The sequence below is a fragment of the Thunnus thynnus genome, chromosome 24, assembly GCF_963924715.1.
Source record: "Thunnus thynnus chromosome 24, fThuThy2.1, whole genome shotgun sequence".
Classification (NCBI taxonomy): Eukaryota; Metazoa; Chordata; class Actinopteri; order Scombriformes; family Scombridae; genus Thunnus; species Thunnus thynnus.
This window is the reverse complement of record NC_089540.1, coordinates 13,496,047-13,512,619: the sequence shown is the minus strand read 5'-3', so window position 1 is coordinate 13,512,619 and position 16,573 is coordinate 13,496,047. Positions and strand designations below refer to the sequence as shown.

Genomic DNA, 16,573 nt, shown 5'->3' with positions numbered 1-16,573 from the left:
GGGAAACAGTTACATATTCTCATCACGTTTGCTCTTTCATGGTTTTTTTTACGGTTCTCAACCTCACTGTTTTCAATCACCTCACCTCTCTTATCAATTTCGTTTCCAGACGCAGCAGGCAGTTGTTTTCAATGAAAAATCGACTGTTACGCTACCTGCCCATCACCAGGCTACAGGCAAACAAAGTTAGCAACAAGCCGGTGAACGTGGTGGAACATTTAGCGGCCAGAGAGCCAGATATTTCCCTCGGGAGGAGGTGTACCAAAACAGAGACGGCAAGAAAGTGAATATTGGACTTTCATTTATCAGATGGCCAGAAATAGCACTCTAAATGAAATGGGTTTGAAAATAAGCCATTGTTTGCCATATCAACTTTATAAGGTGATAATACGCCCACATTTAACATGCCACAATGTTCCCAGGCAGTCAAAAATCAATGAATGCAAGTTTAACTGATTTTTTTAAAGGTATTCTTATCAGTGATGAAACAAGTAGTCGATTGGTCAAAGGACAGAAATGTCATTGACAGCTGTTTTGATAGCCAGTTGATTGTTTTAGCTGTTTTATCAAACAAAAATCACAAATCTTTTTCTTGTTCCAGTTTCTTGAATTTGTGGATTTGCTGCTCTTCTCTATGTTTTATCATTTGTAATTGAATATCTTTGGATTTTGCACTGATGGTTTGGCTGAAAAAGCCATTTGAAGATGTTACTCTTGGCTCCAGGCAATTGTGATGACATTTTGCAGTATTTAAAAGACTAAACAATTAATGAAAGTAATCTGTATTTTCATGTTGAACTGCAACCGCTGCTGGTTGTGTACTGAAATAAGTACATCATGTTGTAATCCACTAGGAGAAATGTGTTTGCTCTCCCTGTCCAAATAGCCTTCGGCTGCTTGAGACTGTAGCAACCTTGACCTGATCACTGGTTAAAGCTAACAGACATGGAATATGGATAAATAATTGATGGCCTTTGGGGCTGCTACTTCCCTCAGATAGGACAACAAAGAAAAGCAGAGTAGACTGAAAGGTAGAGGGAGCACTTGGTGTAAGGATTTTTGTTTTTTCAAGAGGTTGCACATATTCATATTTCTAAGAAAAAAGCGACATATTTCATTCACCCTTCCCCCTCTTTTATGTCTAGCCATTTCATCCCCTCTATTGTATCATCTACATCTCTTCCTCTAGCTTTCTGTTTCTTCCTGCTTTGCATCCTCCCTCATCAATCATTCCCCCCGCCACCCTTGTCTCTTGGTCTCTCCTCCACTCTCTTCTCTTTGTCTATATCCCTTTCTCCTTTTCTCTCCTCTTTTCTCTTTCACTGCTTCAATCTTGTCGCTCTTATCTTTCACTCCTGCTGTTCAGAAAAAAAAGTCACATGCTCTGCTGAAGCCAGTTGTTTTCTTCCTCGTTTTTTTTTTTTTTTTTCCTGTCTCTCCTCCTCTTTTATTCTCCACTCTCATCACTGCAATCAGGACCAACACACCCCTTATGCTCACACTTGCAACCCCCACCTCCTCTTGTTCTGAGTGCGCTCTCGACTGAGGCAGAACGGGCAGAGGTGGGGGGAGTTGGACAAACCAGCTGAGAATTGCCCCTCTTAACGGCAGCCTCTACGTCAGAGAGGGACGCGGTTCACATCAGCGGATACACGCTCAGACACAAAGACACCTGGCTCCGGCTTATTTGCATCCTCTTTCTTTTCTCTCTTTCTCCCCCTGTCTTGCTGCCAGACTGGAGAGTAAACACACCCACGCACGCAAGGCAGCTGAATCCCATTTTGAATCTGATTTCTTTTTGTTGATGCCACACCCTGGGCTTTTTCGGGGGGTTGTAGGGATGCTTTTGTGAGCTCATGCCACAGGTAATCTCGCACGCTTGACAGGAAACTTGAAGATGAAGAAAATCTGGTCCAAGAAGAGATTTCAGGTGAGTTTTCTCCTTTCTGGGGAAAAAAATCCATATAATGATGGTCTTGTTAAGCTATATCAATGTTGTTTTTAATAGAAATTGGTAGGTTTTTATATTTTGGATGTCATGCCACGCCCTTTACCTGATAATGAGACGCAAATGTGTTGATTTGTAACTGACAACAGTGGTACAAGAAACGTTTTAGGAATATTCTGTAAAGCATACATTAATTACAACCTGGCATTACTATTTTATGCATTCAGTTCTGCTGGGAAAATGCCAAAAAGAGCAAAAGTGTGGATAGGAGAGGTGATGCTCTCTGTTTTCAGTCGTTGTTATCTAATATCCTTCAGCAAACTGAGGACAGATCAGGACAACGCAATAAAGAAAGTCAGCCCAGGAAAACTCTGGTTGCTGAACAGAAAGATAAAAAGATGTGTTTTAGTGCACAAAAACATGGAAAATCATCTCTTATGACACCCACATTGAAATGCTAAATAGGCACACGTTGCAATAGATTAGACAAATACTCCAAGAGCACTTTAACATCATCAAACAGTCCAAATTGCTGCTGTGCTCCCGCTGAACCGGTGCACATTCCATGTCGTGAAATATGTATCTTGTCTTGGCAGTTGTGACAGATTTGTTATATAATAAGTAATTCATATAACAGGTTTCATAAATTCGGAGCAGATGAAAAGTGTGTCAGTAGGCTACACTCCATGGAGACATGAGAATCAGGGCAGCCAGTCACAGGGGCTACAAAGTGAGCAAAGCACAGGATAAAGCTGATTTCTGATGGTCGTTTTGCCTCCTCTGAAATTTCTGTATCAATCTCAAACCCCTGACATTTGTTCTTTTGCTTCCAGCAGCAGATTTGCGAGAATAATGCTTGTAGGATTTGGATTATACCCATAGAATATTTTTGAAGTATTTGCCAAATCCAGTCTTTTGAAAAGGATTCTGTTTGTGGCTGTTTTTCACTGATACGATTGCCTTGAAGCCATAACAATGGAGATCACGACAACGATGGAAGCTTCTAGCAGAGTCTGTCAAACAGCAGTTACCACCAGGCAACAGTTAATCAAATTGCCTGACACAAAAACGTTAACCAATGGGGAGAGCGCAGAAAACGTGGGGGGAAATGAGTGTGAAATGAGTCATTTCGCTTTGCACTTTTGGTACTTTTGCTTTCCAACACTGCAAAGCAGTGAGTCATTCTGAGGAGCTCTCCTTGGTGCTGATTGACAGAGTGTCCAAGAAGCATTTTTACCAACATGCTTTATCAGCAGGGACACTTTCTCAAACAAGGCCTGGAGAGTTTGTGAGATATTTTTAATTTTGGAAACTCATCTTTTGTATCAATATGGCTCAATGATGATTCAATATTTTCATTTTTCGGGTCTCGGTGGAATTGTATCGTGATGATACCATGATAATGATAAAAAATTAACAACTTGAGTTATTAAAGTTGTTGTTTGACATATTTGGAGGTTTGTGTGAAGTGATCACAGAGTTCACTGCGTTGAAAATCATTTTGATTATTTCAGATCGACTGATTAGTGGATCCACAGAAAAATTACTGGCAACCAATTAACTTTTAAAGTGATTTTTTTTTTTTTGGTTTTTGGACTGTTGGTCAGACAAAACAAGACGTCAACTTAGAAACTCTGATGGGCATTTTTCAGCATTTTGTGACATCTCAAAGACTAAATGATGTATGAAATAATTTGGGAAATAATTAGCTGTTTAATCGATAATGACAAAAAAAAGGAAAGCTTAAGAAAACTGACAGTGAATGAGCAGAAAACACTGCGGATTTGTGGCTTGCGCTACATGCATTATAGCACACAGCATACACGCTGTCTGATTATTTGAATTTACCTGTGTAACAAAATTATCTCAACTTAAAGGTCCACCTACCAGCTTCTTTAGAGCTCTCAGCCCCATGTCACCATCTCTACCACAGAATGGAGACAAAGGAAGCTTCTAGCGGAGTCTGTCAAACAGCACTTACCACCAGGCGACAGTTATTAAATTGCCTGACACAAAAAACATTAACCAATGGGGAGTGTGCAGAACTCGTGGAGTGTGAAATGAGTCACTTCACTTTGCACTTACTTGTACTTTTTGCCTGCATTTTCTTGGCTACAGAATGGAAGACATCTGAGCTATCTCTGTTCACACATGTAGACTATGAGATGCTGTTAAAAGCTCCAAAAAAATGTTAGAAAGTGGAACTTTGAGTCAAACATACTATCAAGAATATACATCCATGCTCAAGGACTGTACCTGCATTTTTTCCATACACATAGACATGTCTAAATGATGTCAGAAGAACAAAGACAGCTTATATAAACCAGTCATTTTCAAAGTAAAAGAGCATGCTACTATTCACATCCTCTCCTGCTTGACAACAACAGTACTTCTGGGTAAAAGGGACCATTCGTTAGTGTTTTGTGTATAACAGAATCATTGGCAACATTCGCTGTTGAATAATGTATTGTACTCTGTATCTTGTTTCAGAGAACTGGGCATTCCACACGGACATTTGGCCGATTTACCCATGGTGTGTTGTCAGTATGAGCTTTACACCATTTCTACTCTATTGTACTGTATCTATTCTAGTCCATTTTATTCTTTTCTATAAAAAAAAAATAGAAACTAAAGTATGATTTTCTCAGGCCTTTTTCCATTGTTTTGTGTTTTAGCCTTTGCCAACATGTGCTTTACTTTGATTTATTCCTGTAATAACTCCTCTATATATGAAAATTGCTGTTGTAGAACATCTATATTGCTTTAGTGTATTTTATGTTTTAACTGCTTACAAGACTGGGTTTTATTATTGTACATCCACCCCCATAAAGCAATATTTTTATAATCACGCTGTTGCCTCTCTCTGCATAAAATCCTTGAGTGAATAATGACTGGCCTCGATGGTTTATGGTATATTTGGCATCATTTGTGCAATCTATGATCCTTGCCAAACCAGAGTCTCCCTGTACTCAACTCCAAATTATATTTACATTACAATTGATGTTATACACTGTGAAATATATTCCCTTATAATTACATTGCCGAGTCGATTTCCTCCCCCGCCTGGTGTGCATTTGATACAGATGGGTGGATCTACATACCCACACCCAGGAAAACGCATACAACAAGCGATGTAATGAGTTAATGGTGATTGTTCATAATACATTGGCTTTCTTATCATTAGGCAGACCTTCTGGAATTATCTAATCAGGATCAGGACTTGATGTGAGGCGCAATGAGGTGCAACCTATTTTGTGGTTGTCGTCGTCCTCCTTCACGAGCTCTCTAACCAGTAAACATATCTGTCAGCCACCCAGCAGTTTGGATGGTGATTTTAGACTCTAATGGGTACGAAGAGGATTGGTCGTGTGGGTGAGAGAGATGCTGGTTTCCATAGTAACGGTGCTCTCCCGTCTGCCCTCTCTTGCTGCCACTACGGAAGCGAAGTTTTCCGCTCCTGCCGAAAGCAAAGCTATGGTAAACCTGCCTGTCTTGATTCACCTTCTGCCTGTTTTGTTTTTTTTTTTTTCCTGCTCCATCAGTCCTTCCCTGACTTCATCTGTTCGCTGTGGTGATGTGATGTGATCTCAGCCACAGAGATGTGGTTTCAGGCAGTTCATTTTGACCCTGTATGTGGTTTCTGTTTCCCTTTTATTGTGTTTTCTTTTTCACAATATTATAAGTTTTCTCTATAAATCATCTGCACCACCGCTACATGACTATATTTGTCATTTCTCCCTGTTTTTTTGAATGTTCTTTACGAATTCGAGACCTTGTCTTGCTTTTTGTTGATACTGATTACATTTTTGTGGTTTGTGTGTTCGTTTCTGTGTCTCACATTTATCATATCATGTTTAAATGGTTAATATTTTCTTCACTGCTACACAGAATTATCATCTCATGTCGTTTCATCTCCACTGATCCTTTGAAAAGGTTGCCGAGTAATAACATCATAATTTTGATTTAGTCTGATTTGGAGTCATAATATGAAGCAGAAAATGGAAAAATAAATCATGTTTAATACCTGCTATTCTGGCATCATTTGAATTTCAAAATATTTCAGGATATTCTGAACCTTGACTGGATTTTAACTGTGCTCTGGTTAAGAGGTGATGTGTTTCAGATGGCTGTAAGTAATGATTTTAGTGGGTGGAAATGGTCTTATTTATAGATTTTGAAAGTAAAAAGAAACAGTCTAAATAAAGAAGCAAAGCTGGCCCTGCTATTTTGTTATCAAAGTCAAACGGATAGAGACCTGAGGGAAGAGCATCTATACATAACCCTCCTCTCCATGTATCAGTCATGTATTTTTATAAGACACAGCAGGCTTCATGTCACGCTCCAGCTTCAACCCATTTATTTCACTCTGGGGGCTCTCCGCGGCTCTTTTCAGGGACCCATCAAGCTCTGGCCCGCTAAGCAAATGTGAAATGTCATTTTCACGGAGACTGCTGTTGTTCCTCTGCCACCTCATCTTCTCCTCTGCCTCAGTTTCTCTTTGCTGAATTTCTATCCAGGGGCAGCCCATGGCATAGTCAACATAGGCGGTTGCCTAAGGCACAAAATGTCATGTGGGCTCTGCAAGGGGGCAATCTAAAATTTCGCCCTAGGGCTCCACAACACTGATAGGGCCGACCCTGTTTCACCTTCCATCTTAAACCATTTCCTGTGCTCTACTTGTTTTTCTTTCAGACTCTGAGACCACAGAGGATGAGACCACAGAACCTCAGATGGAAACCAAAGAGGGGCCCGGGAGGCACCAAGACAAGGCTGGCCGGAGAGGACCTTCAGGTATTTCATCTAAAATCTAACCTTATGTGTAGTTTCAGTTCAGTTCTTAGATTAGCTTTTTGCAACTGACTTTTCAGCTTTTTTTTCCCCTTTATGTTTATAGCTACAAACATGCAATACCTACAAAAGATGATATAGTAAACAGAAAGAATCCGAACTACTGCATGCACATATGCAGTAGCTCTTAAAACTGTATTTATGAGGTGATAGTCAGTATGATTTACTGCAGCACTAACAGCACTGCCAAAAACACACTTCTGCAAAATAATGATTCAATGCAGATTGATAGATTTAATGGAAGGTTGTTATCAGCTTGGCTCAAGACATGCGTTGGATGAAATCCGATATGGCAGAATGCATTAATCTCTCATGGTGTGATGCAACAGTGTGACACACTGCCCTAGTTTCCAGCAGGAAACCTGTTTCAGGTCTGGATCTGACTGTGAGGCTCCACGCATGCAGTCTGGAAAACCGAAGCTGTTTCTGCTAGATAAATGAGGTTAAAGTTAATTGCACCAATTATTTCAATATATTCTATACTTGTACTTCGCCGTTGGAATTCAATTAGGATATAAATGTAGAGCATTAAGTTTGAATAGAGCTGTTTTGATGAGCAGAGACAGAGCTTTACTCACTGGGTGAATGTTAAGGCAGTTATTGTACATGACTTTTCATAAAACCTCTTTTTTTATTGCACTATATGTATATTTAAAGACTACAGCCTAAGGGTTCGGTCACATTTGCACCAGTCTTGGTGAATGTTCATTTCACCTCCCAGTCACGTCCATTGAAGCCTGTGTGACTGACAAATTCAAATATGACTGCTGACCCCAGCAGATCCATAGGTCAAAGTTCTCTGCTGTTAAAATTGCAAATTTGCATTTTCAACCAACAGAAACATTACTGTCATAATGCCACTCGGGAAACTGCAAGAATCAATGACTGCTCCACTTTGAAGCCCATCAACATGACATAATATGACACGACCAAACTACAGACTACAGCGTCACCCTGACTACTAACAAACTCTTATTTTTTATTTAATTAATCAATAATTTAGTCCATAAAACCTCAGAAAATTGTGTCATAAGGCAACATAGTGACTTAGGGGTTTAAGATCTTAATGCATCCCCAGTTTGAGTCCGGCAAGGGACTTTTCTTACATGTTATCCCCCTCATCTGTCTCTCCTCTCGTTTCCTGTTCTTTCTCTTTTGCTGTCAAATAAAGGCAAAATAGAGAAAAAAATATTCACAAAGTGAATATGATTGAATTACAAGAAGAAAAATGATCATCATAATTTCCCAGAACAAAGGTAATGTGATTAAGCTGCTTTTTTTGTCCGACCAACAGTCCAAAAGCAATGAAATTCAATTTAAAATAATAAAACAGAGAAAAACAGCAAAACCATGTTTGCCATTTTTGCTTCATAGATACAACAACTCAGTTGTCAAAACAGTCGGCTCGTTTTGTGCTGATCAAAAAATGATTTCAAAGCAATATGATTTGACTAAAGACTGAGCATAGACTAATGATATTTTTGACAAGAACAGAGGCAACAAATGTTGATTCACTCACTCTTGATCTCTTAACGCAAGGGTGTAAAATGGAAATGTAAAAAAAGATTTCCTTGAGTGGCAACCAATTATAACCTAATGAGCATCTTCCTGTGAGTTTTGCATAGATAAAACTAAATTTCCAATTTGCTAAAGTGTTGTTGGTGCATTGGCGTCATGGAACCTGCATGCCCTCACCACCCAGTCCTAAACAGGCAACAGGATGTCTGAATATAGATCAGAGATATTGACACCCTTCTCCTATGCCACAAAGAAATTTTATATTCTTCCCTCGCTTGTACACCGTGTTTGCACTTTCCAAGCTTTCGTGTTGGCGGGCCGACTACGCCCTCATCACGTCCCTCTAGAGACAAGCGTTGAGCAAAAAAAAATAGAAAGAGAATATCAAATGAGGGAGGGAAGAGGTGATACATCATTTGTTCTCTTCAAGGAACGCTCTGGTTTCCTCGGCTGCATACAAAAACTAGAATGCCTTGTTAAGTGAAAAAGAAAGATGCATATTCATCCCAGATGCCGTACTTCTGCTGGAGTTTGTGTCACTCCAGTGGATATGGGCGAAACAAGATTGTTTATGGAAATTACACACTCCATTAGTTTCAAAACGCAGCACTAAAAGCTTGATCTTGATGTTCACCTACAAGAAAAAAATTAATGTTGCTGCCCAATCTCGCTAAGAAATGAATACAGAATTTGGAAGCTCAATATGTCAAAGTCCTGAGTGTTTAATATTTTCTTTAGTGACCCCTCTGAAAAGATTTCTCATTTAGTTTTTCTTTTCTTTATGAGAAACTGCTACGGTTCCTGATCATGGGTCAGTATCATTTGTGATTGCAGTAGGAGTCTGTCGTTTTATATCCTCGACTCCATCGCTGTTTGAAGGTTTCCGTCGTTAACGGAAGATGCTGACTGCTCTTTCTTTTCGCTATCAAAGCTTTCCTGTCTCCGTTGCTCATTACTAAAATGCCAATCATTACCTGATTTGCGACGGGGGTGGATCTTTTTAAGTGGTGTGTGCTCCACAACATAGCCCTGACACTTTCTGCTTCATTTCCTGTTTTCAAGGCAATCAATAGACTCTTTATCCATCTTACCCTTAATGATGCACCACTTTTTACATCACTATCATTTTCTACCAGCTCAGGAGTCCTGCTCTTTATCTTGCTGCATCTTCGTTAATTAATTGATTTTTCTTTGGCTCTTGAAATGTCCTTTTGTTGTATATAACAAGGAAATATATAATAAAGAGTCATCAAAATGAAAGCCTTTATTAGTTATATGAATTACATTTCAACAAAAGGACAAAGGATTAAAGGGGACATGTTCTGCACATTTCCAGATCTATATCTTTAATCTGGGGCTCTACTGGAATATCTTTGCATGATTTACAGTTAAAAAAAAAACCCTAATTTATCTTATACAGGTCTTTTATGCAGCCCCTCAGTTCAGCCTCTGTCTGAAACAGGCTGTTGTAGCTCCTGTCTCTTTAAGGCCCCCCTCTCCATGAACCCTCTGTTCTGACTGGTTAACTCTCAGAAGCTGACCCTTTGCAGACATCTGCCTACTCCGTAAGCTATGTCAAAAAACCATGAAACAAATTACAGTAGTAGGATTTCACTACTTTTTCTCATTCTTTACTCAAAATGTCAACATCTCAAATACATCCGTACATGTTCAAGCCTGAATCCGATCCAAAATAGGAGAGTGGACAATGTGAACAACGCAAAACCTTAGCAACAACCTTAGCAACAATGACTACAGAACAGATAGCTGTTTATGAGCCAATGTCTGCTCGTCGGCAAGTTAGAAAAAATGTTGCAAACGAAGTGTTCAGAGCAGGTTGAAACCCTGGCTTTGACTTCCGGGAAGTATTTCTACATATGTTCACATCAACTTTTGGAATTTTGACCATGTTTAACATAGATATCCGACATCATATAAAAAATAACAGAAAACCAGAAAAAGCATAACATGTTCCCTTACAAAACATATTTTTGCGCCTTTCTTAAGTTTAAAGAACATTTCCTGACAGTTGAAAAGAAATTGTGTTGTTTTTTTTTGTTTGTTTGTTTTTGAGTATGTGATAACCAAACTGCAGTCAAGCATCTCTCTCTGTCTCTGTCCAGGTGAGGGAGGCAGGATGATGGACTATAACCCAGATGCTTCAGATCGCAGGGCCACTCTCCCAGGCGCCTATGATCCTGTCGTGGAGCGAGAACTCCGGGCTCTGGGCTCACGCCCACCGGGGCCCCACTTGGACCCAACAAACCCAACCAGGCAAGCCGTCGGTGGGGGTCCCACCGAGGGGCCCCCTCCTGTCCGTCACCTGGGTGTGGAACCACTAATCCGGGCGTCTCATGCTAACCTGGCTCGGCCCGTTCAGGGGTCAGAGGAAAGTGTTTCTGTAGGCAGCGACTACTATGGGAGCATGTTCAGCCTCTACAGAGGGAGAACATTTTCTATGCCGTTATAGCACATGGCTTCATGGATTCCACTGAAAAACAAAAAGACTGGCCACAAACCCCAATTCGCAAAGAAAACTGACACACAAGACAAGACATCATATCCTCCATAGACCCAACTTGCAAAAATTGTATTCTATATGTCATCACTTATTAAGGTTATTCATTTTTTTACTCCTATTTTCTTCTTATTTACTATCATTTTAGTTTCCTGTCACACTTTCCTTTGACTCAGTCTTTCTATTGCTGTGAGTGTGGTTGGATTTCAATCTAACAATGATTGCCAGTCTTACAAATATCATTGTTAATGTTTCTTATAGCCATTAGAGACGATACAATGGTACACTCTACTAATATGTATTATTTAGCACTTCTGAAAACTGTGATTACACTTTTTACCCACTGCATGTTTTCTAGAGCAGCCCCCCACTTTTGGATTAACATCATAACTTTATAGGTTTGCTGTGGCATGCATGGGTTGCCGGCTTTGATCCAAGCTAATAATAGCATGAATGTTCTCACAAATTAATGATCATGTGATACACAGGTTTTTTTTTTTGGTTTTTTTTTTAGGCATGAAGGTTTTGTATTTGAAGTTAAAGCAGGGGTACTTTTTCTGGCATTTTGTAAGAGTTCATGTTGTAAATCTTGAGTCATTTTGTTGCTGCAACTAGCCTACGATTTCAAGTTATTACTGTCTTAGTTTGTGGTTTTTCCATTTCACCACAGTTAGATTAAATTCTTGAGAAGTTCTTACATGTGGGTAAAATTATTTTATTTCTGTTTCTTTTCTCTGCCATTTCATTTTACACTGTCTAATGTGTCTGAAATTGAGACCCAAATAGCACAGACAAAACACAAGGAACTCACTGGTGAATATGAAAACACAATAAGACAAAAATGACACAAATGGACATTCATCTGCTTCTTTATTACTCTTCCAAAGCCTTCAGCAACCAAACTAGATCTCTAACTTCACACCTCCATTTCCCCTCAATCCTCACCCCTCTAGGACTCAAACTGCTGACGAATCACAGGGGCGCTCCTCCCGTATCCCCCTGTCTTCTCCTCAGCCACCTCCCAGTACACACAAAAACAACATCAGTACCCAAAACCAAGACCTGGATAAAAAACCTTCAGATGCCCATCCCCAATCCTCTACGACAGAGCAGGCATCTAATGTTAACAATGTTGTCATGACGCCCAAACTGGCTCGTGCAGGGCCCAAGATCTTTGACAAGGTCCGGGCTTTTGAGGAGCGAAGGTCAAGTGTGGATCTGCCAGGAGGATCTGTTTCAGGATTTGGACCGGCAGCTTCTTGCGACTCAGATGACAGTGGGAAGAAGACAGGAGGCCCGAGCAAAGAAGAGGGTCGCAGCCTGCGGGATGCCGCCCAGAAGCGAACAGCGTTCAAGCAACGGGCCTCCTCTTGGGAGGACAAGACAAGCTACTCCCAGAGGGTCCAGAGCTACCAGAGCAAGTTCACCGAAGAGCTCCAGAGGATCAAGAAACTTGTGGGGAAACCGAGCTTGAAGAAGGCGTATTCCACTGAGCAGCTGCCACAGAAAGAGAGGCTGACCACAAGGAAACTGGAGCCCATCCCTCCTCAAGTGCTTAAAAAGTTGGAAGCAAGAGAGCAAGCCCTGGAGGGAAGAAAAATTGGGGGGAGGGAGGGCGAGAGCAGATTGCAGGTTTTTCCACAAGCCCAAGGCAATGATCTGGGGAATCAAAGCAACAACCTTGAAAGGGATAAGATGACACAGGCAGATTCACAGGGGAAACCAGTGGATAGCTCATCACGAGGAAGCACAGGGAAAATCTCTGTTACCATGGAGACGGCACCAGTTCACCAGTTACCAGGGCAACCATTGCCAACAGCCAGAAAGACAAGATTCACCAGGTTTGGAGGAAATTATCTTGGTGATTTCAAATATGTGTTTTTAAAAATTCATTTGTATGTCTATGTTTTGTGTGTATTTTCTATAAGATTAGTAATTGGTAACAAAATGGAGATTTATTTAACACTACTTGAAATCTAATATTTATTCCACACTTGTTGTCAGTATTACATAACAGCTTTCTTGTCTTTGCACGCAGGGAAACCCTGCAAAGCTCTCCGACAGCTGACAAAGACGCTCTTGTTGCGACGTCACAACAACCCTCATCCCCTCCCGGAGACCAGGGGACAGATGCAAAGAGGGACACCAAGATGGACAACAAAGCCGACCACAGATCACCCAGCCCGATAGCGAAGAGAGTATCCCCAATAACAGCGAGGGAACCAGGCTCCCAGTATCCGCCCAAGCCCCCTCGGCTCGCCCCGTCACCCACCCCTTCCATCAGCCCTCTCCTAAAAAGGAGGAAGGCGGAGGTGGGGCGAACGTCTCCTGCCTTGAAAGTGACCGTTCCCACCACCCTGGTGGAGGATGAACCCATGGAGACAGAATGTGTTGCAGACAGGAGTAATGAGATAAACCAGAGCAAGAGGAAGGAGGGGAGGGGTCGCAAAAGCAAGAAAGGCCGCTCCACTCAACCCAGGTCACCAGACGAAGGTAGGAGGTATTTTATGGTCATTATTAATAAGCTGTTATAGTATGATGCAGTTCTCCTCATGGCTCTTATCCAACCAGCCACGGCAGATGGCCGCCCACCTAGAGCCTGGTTCTGCTTGAGGTTTCTTCCCGTAAAAGGGGAGTTTTTCTTTGCTGCTATCGCCAAGTGCTTGCTCATGGGGGCATGTTGGGTCTCTGTAAATTAAAGAGCAAGGTCTAGACCTGCTTTATGTAAAAAGTGCCCTGAGATAACATCTTTTGGCGCTATATAAATAAATGGACTTTACTTGACTCACGGCCACAAGGCATAACTCACTCATTTGACTGCATTGACGTTGGTAGAATAAATCAGAACTTCTCTCTTGCAATAAATATGTTTTGCACAAGAATTAAAGGTCTGTGCAGTTAATTACATTTTTTCTAATGTCCTTGTGGGAGGTATTTCCATTAAAAAGGGCTACAGAGAAGTAATTTTTGGGGCATGTTTGCTTTGACTGACAGGTCACATCCTGGTGGCTGCTGTTTGCATTGCCAATTTTACTCCATCCCATTTGCCTGAATTGGTGTTTTCTCATCCCAATAACTGAAACCAAACCACTGACTTTAAAACATCCCAGAACATACAGAAAAATATGGGTAGAAGCTATGTGCACATATTTTCTGCAGTCTATGAACTAAACAGAGCTTTCTTTAAGAATGCAAATTTAAAATGTGGCTATACTATTATGCAAAGTAGTGGTTCCCAACTGGGTGGTCACCAGCCCTAAGGGAAAATCTAGCATGATTAACAAGTTAGGAAATAAGAAAAAAACAAATATTTCTGCCACATTACTCTCACCTTAGCTTTTTAGGCTATTTAGGCTTATGAAAAAGGTTTAAATTAAACAAATCAAGAAAGTAAAAATAACTTTCTTGAAGAGCTCAGATAGAATATGTAACCTTTGTCATGAGGGTTGCAAGTAGACTTTGTTTTCCAACCTTTTTGGCTTGTGAGCCTTTAAAAACTTGCAGTTTGCTTAAGCTTGGCTAAATCAAAATCCCAACAGAGTAAAGATTTCAAACAAATAAAAAATGCATATACGAGTCTAAAACTGAACAAAAAAGTAGAACATGTATCCATCATGCTGTGCACCATGGAAAATGAATTCTTGCTGCAGGGCCCAGACTTATTGATAGAACTCAAAAAAGAAACTAGCCCATGACTCATTTTGGGGCCTGACCCATTTATGAATCCAGGTAATAGAGTACACAACTGTTCCACACAAACCTGACTGTCGTTTCCAGGAGGCTCATCTGATGACTCCTACATGTCTGCTGATGAGGAACCAGCTGAGGGCCCGAGGTTTGAGAGGCTTCTTGACGACACTGTGACACCGAGTGGCTCCGAGGTCACGCTGAAATGCATCATCACTGGCAGCCCGCCACCGACAGGTACAGTTTAGGATATAAGATGCAGTTTTGTGCAGGATGCTACTGAGTCTTTTTTTTTTTCTCATAAAAACTAATGCCAAAATTGGTATTCATTTTGTTTATTTTAAAATAAGAATAAAATCTGGGAGTCAGTGTTTATTTTGGAAATAATAATATGATGAGAATTTGTATTTATTTTTCTGAAAAAATGTTTAAAAACCAAAAGCGATGAGCTGTATTCATTGCACATCTTTGTAAGTCAGATTGTGCTATATTTGTTTTTTTCTGTGGGAGGATTCTCTTGAGTGTGAATGTTTTTTTTCTGCCTCTCAGTGACATGGAAGAAGAATAACGTGGAGATACGCAGCGATGCCTTCCATGTGGTTAAGTCTGAGGGCGAGAAGTACAGTCTGGTGATAAAGCAGATGAGGCCGAACGACGCGGGGTCGTACTGCATCACAGCTGTCAACGCCGCGGGCAGAGCATCCTGCAGCGCCATGATCTCCATCCAATCAGGTGAGAGGAGGCAAGAGACGGACAGATATCCCATCAACAGAAAGGGATTTGCCAGCTTTGCAGCGCCACATTTACAACCATGTCACATAAATTTAAATGAATACACGTAGACGTCGAGGCACATGAAAATGATGCTCTCCTTGAAATACATGAACACGTTGACTCACACACAAACTCACTTTAATCCACTGCCAGCCCTCCTCCGCCTGACATTCTGTCTTAATGACTACAAAGGCCTGCTGGAGCTCAGCATCCCGACCGGGGCTCCTCGCAGCGATAGTTGCCATGGCAACCCATTAAATCTTAAAGGCACTGAGCTCCCCTCGGTGCAGATTCAAAAACGCAGACCTGCCCCGTCACATAAAGGTCTCCTGAGCCTTAAAGACAGGCATGGCATTCAGAATCAGGAGTAAACAAAATGAATATTCCTTTCTGGACAAGGTGTCTGTTATAAATGTGCCCGCGGTGCAGAGTGTGGGTGAAGAGCTTGTAGGCCTACTGCTGCACCATGTTGATTCAGCTCATGGAAATGCAACCTGCACTTCCCCAGTTTTGTCAACAAATGTGAGCGTACACTCTGGTACTGTCTCCCCAGCAGCACGGGGCCTGTGTTGCCATATTAGGCCAGCGGAGTCTAACTTGCAGGAGTATTTTTAGCCGCCCTCCCTCTTGTTCTCTCGGGTAATTGCAGTCTGCTTTATGTCCCTGTGTGAGATTACTGCCGCAATCATGGAGTTTTGTCATCTCTCTAGATTTCACGCTACAGGCCTCGGAGTCAGAAGTAGTCAAAATGTGGTGGGAGATTATATGAGTCATTTTAGCTGGTTTGACTAGGAACAGAGCAGAAAAGTAGGAGAGGATGATTCATAGGCTACAAAGAATATCAAACCTCAATATGGTGAGGCAGATTTACGCTGTATTCTTATAATTTCTGCATAAAGCATTAAATAACTTTAGAATTCCCCGCTGTTTTTTTTTTTTATTTCACAATATCATTATCGTTTGTTGAGTCTATTATAATAGAAACATTTAAAAAAACCTTAAATATTCAGCTATTCAGCGGCACTTGCGTGAGCTTTAGGAATTTGGATGTAACAGTGAGGGGAAACAGAAGAGAGAACAGAGGATGAGACTGAAAAGGAAGGTTAGCTGGGTCGGATTGTGCAGCAGTTGTGTAAGAGTTGGCAGGTTTGCGTAAATACTCTTGGGAGTTATCCCCTGGTGTACAGACGCTGCTCGGAGATGTGACTCTAGGTAGGTTATTTTGCTGTATTTTTCTTCTTTAATGCTACCGTGGTTAGTTTAACTTAATAATTAGTTAA

At 41.1% G+C, this 16,573-nt stretch overlaps 1 protein-coding gene across 2 annotated transcripts in view; it reads left to right on the top strand.

The window, feature by feature from the left end:
- LOC137177319 (striated muscle preferentially expressed protein kinase-like) overlaps window positions 1-16,573 on the top strand; it is a 55,397-nt gene that overhangs the window by 16,355 nt on the left and 22,469 nt on the right. For both annotated transcript variants that reach the window (XM_067583500.1, XM_067583501.1), the window contains 6 exons: window positions 6,641-6,739; window positions 10,438-10,588; window positions 11,786-12,673; window positions 12,871-13,325; window positions 14,610-14,756; window positions 15,069-15,251. In XM_067583500.1, coding sequence (XP_067439601.1) covers window positions 6,641-6,739; window positions 10,438-10,588; window positions 11,786-12,673; window positions 12,871-13,325; window positions 14,610-14,756; window positions 15,069-15,251 — 1,923 coding nt within the window. The remainder of the gene's footprint in view (window positions 1-6,640; window positions 6,740-10,437; window positions 10,589-11,785; window positions 12,674-12,870; window positions 13,326-14,609; window positions 14,757-15,068; window positions 15,252-16,573) is intronic.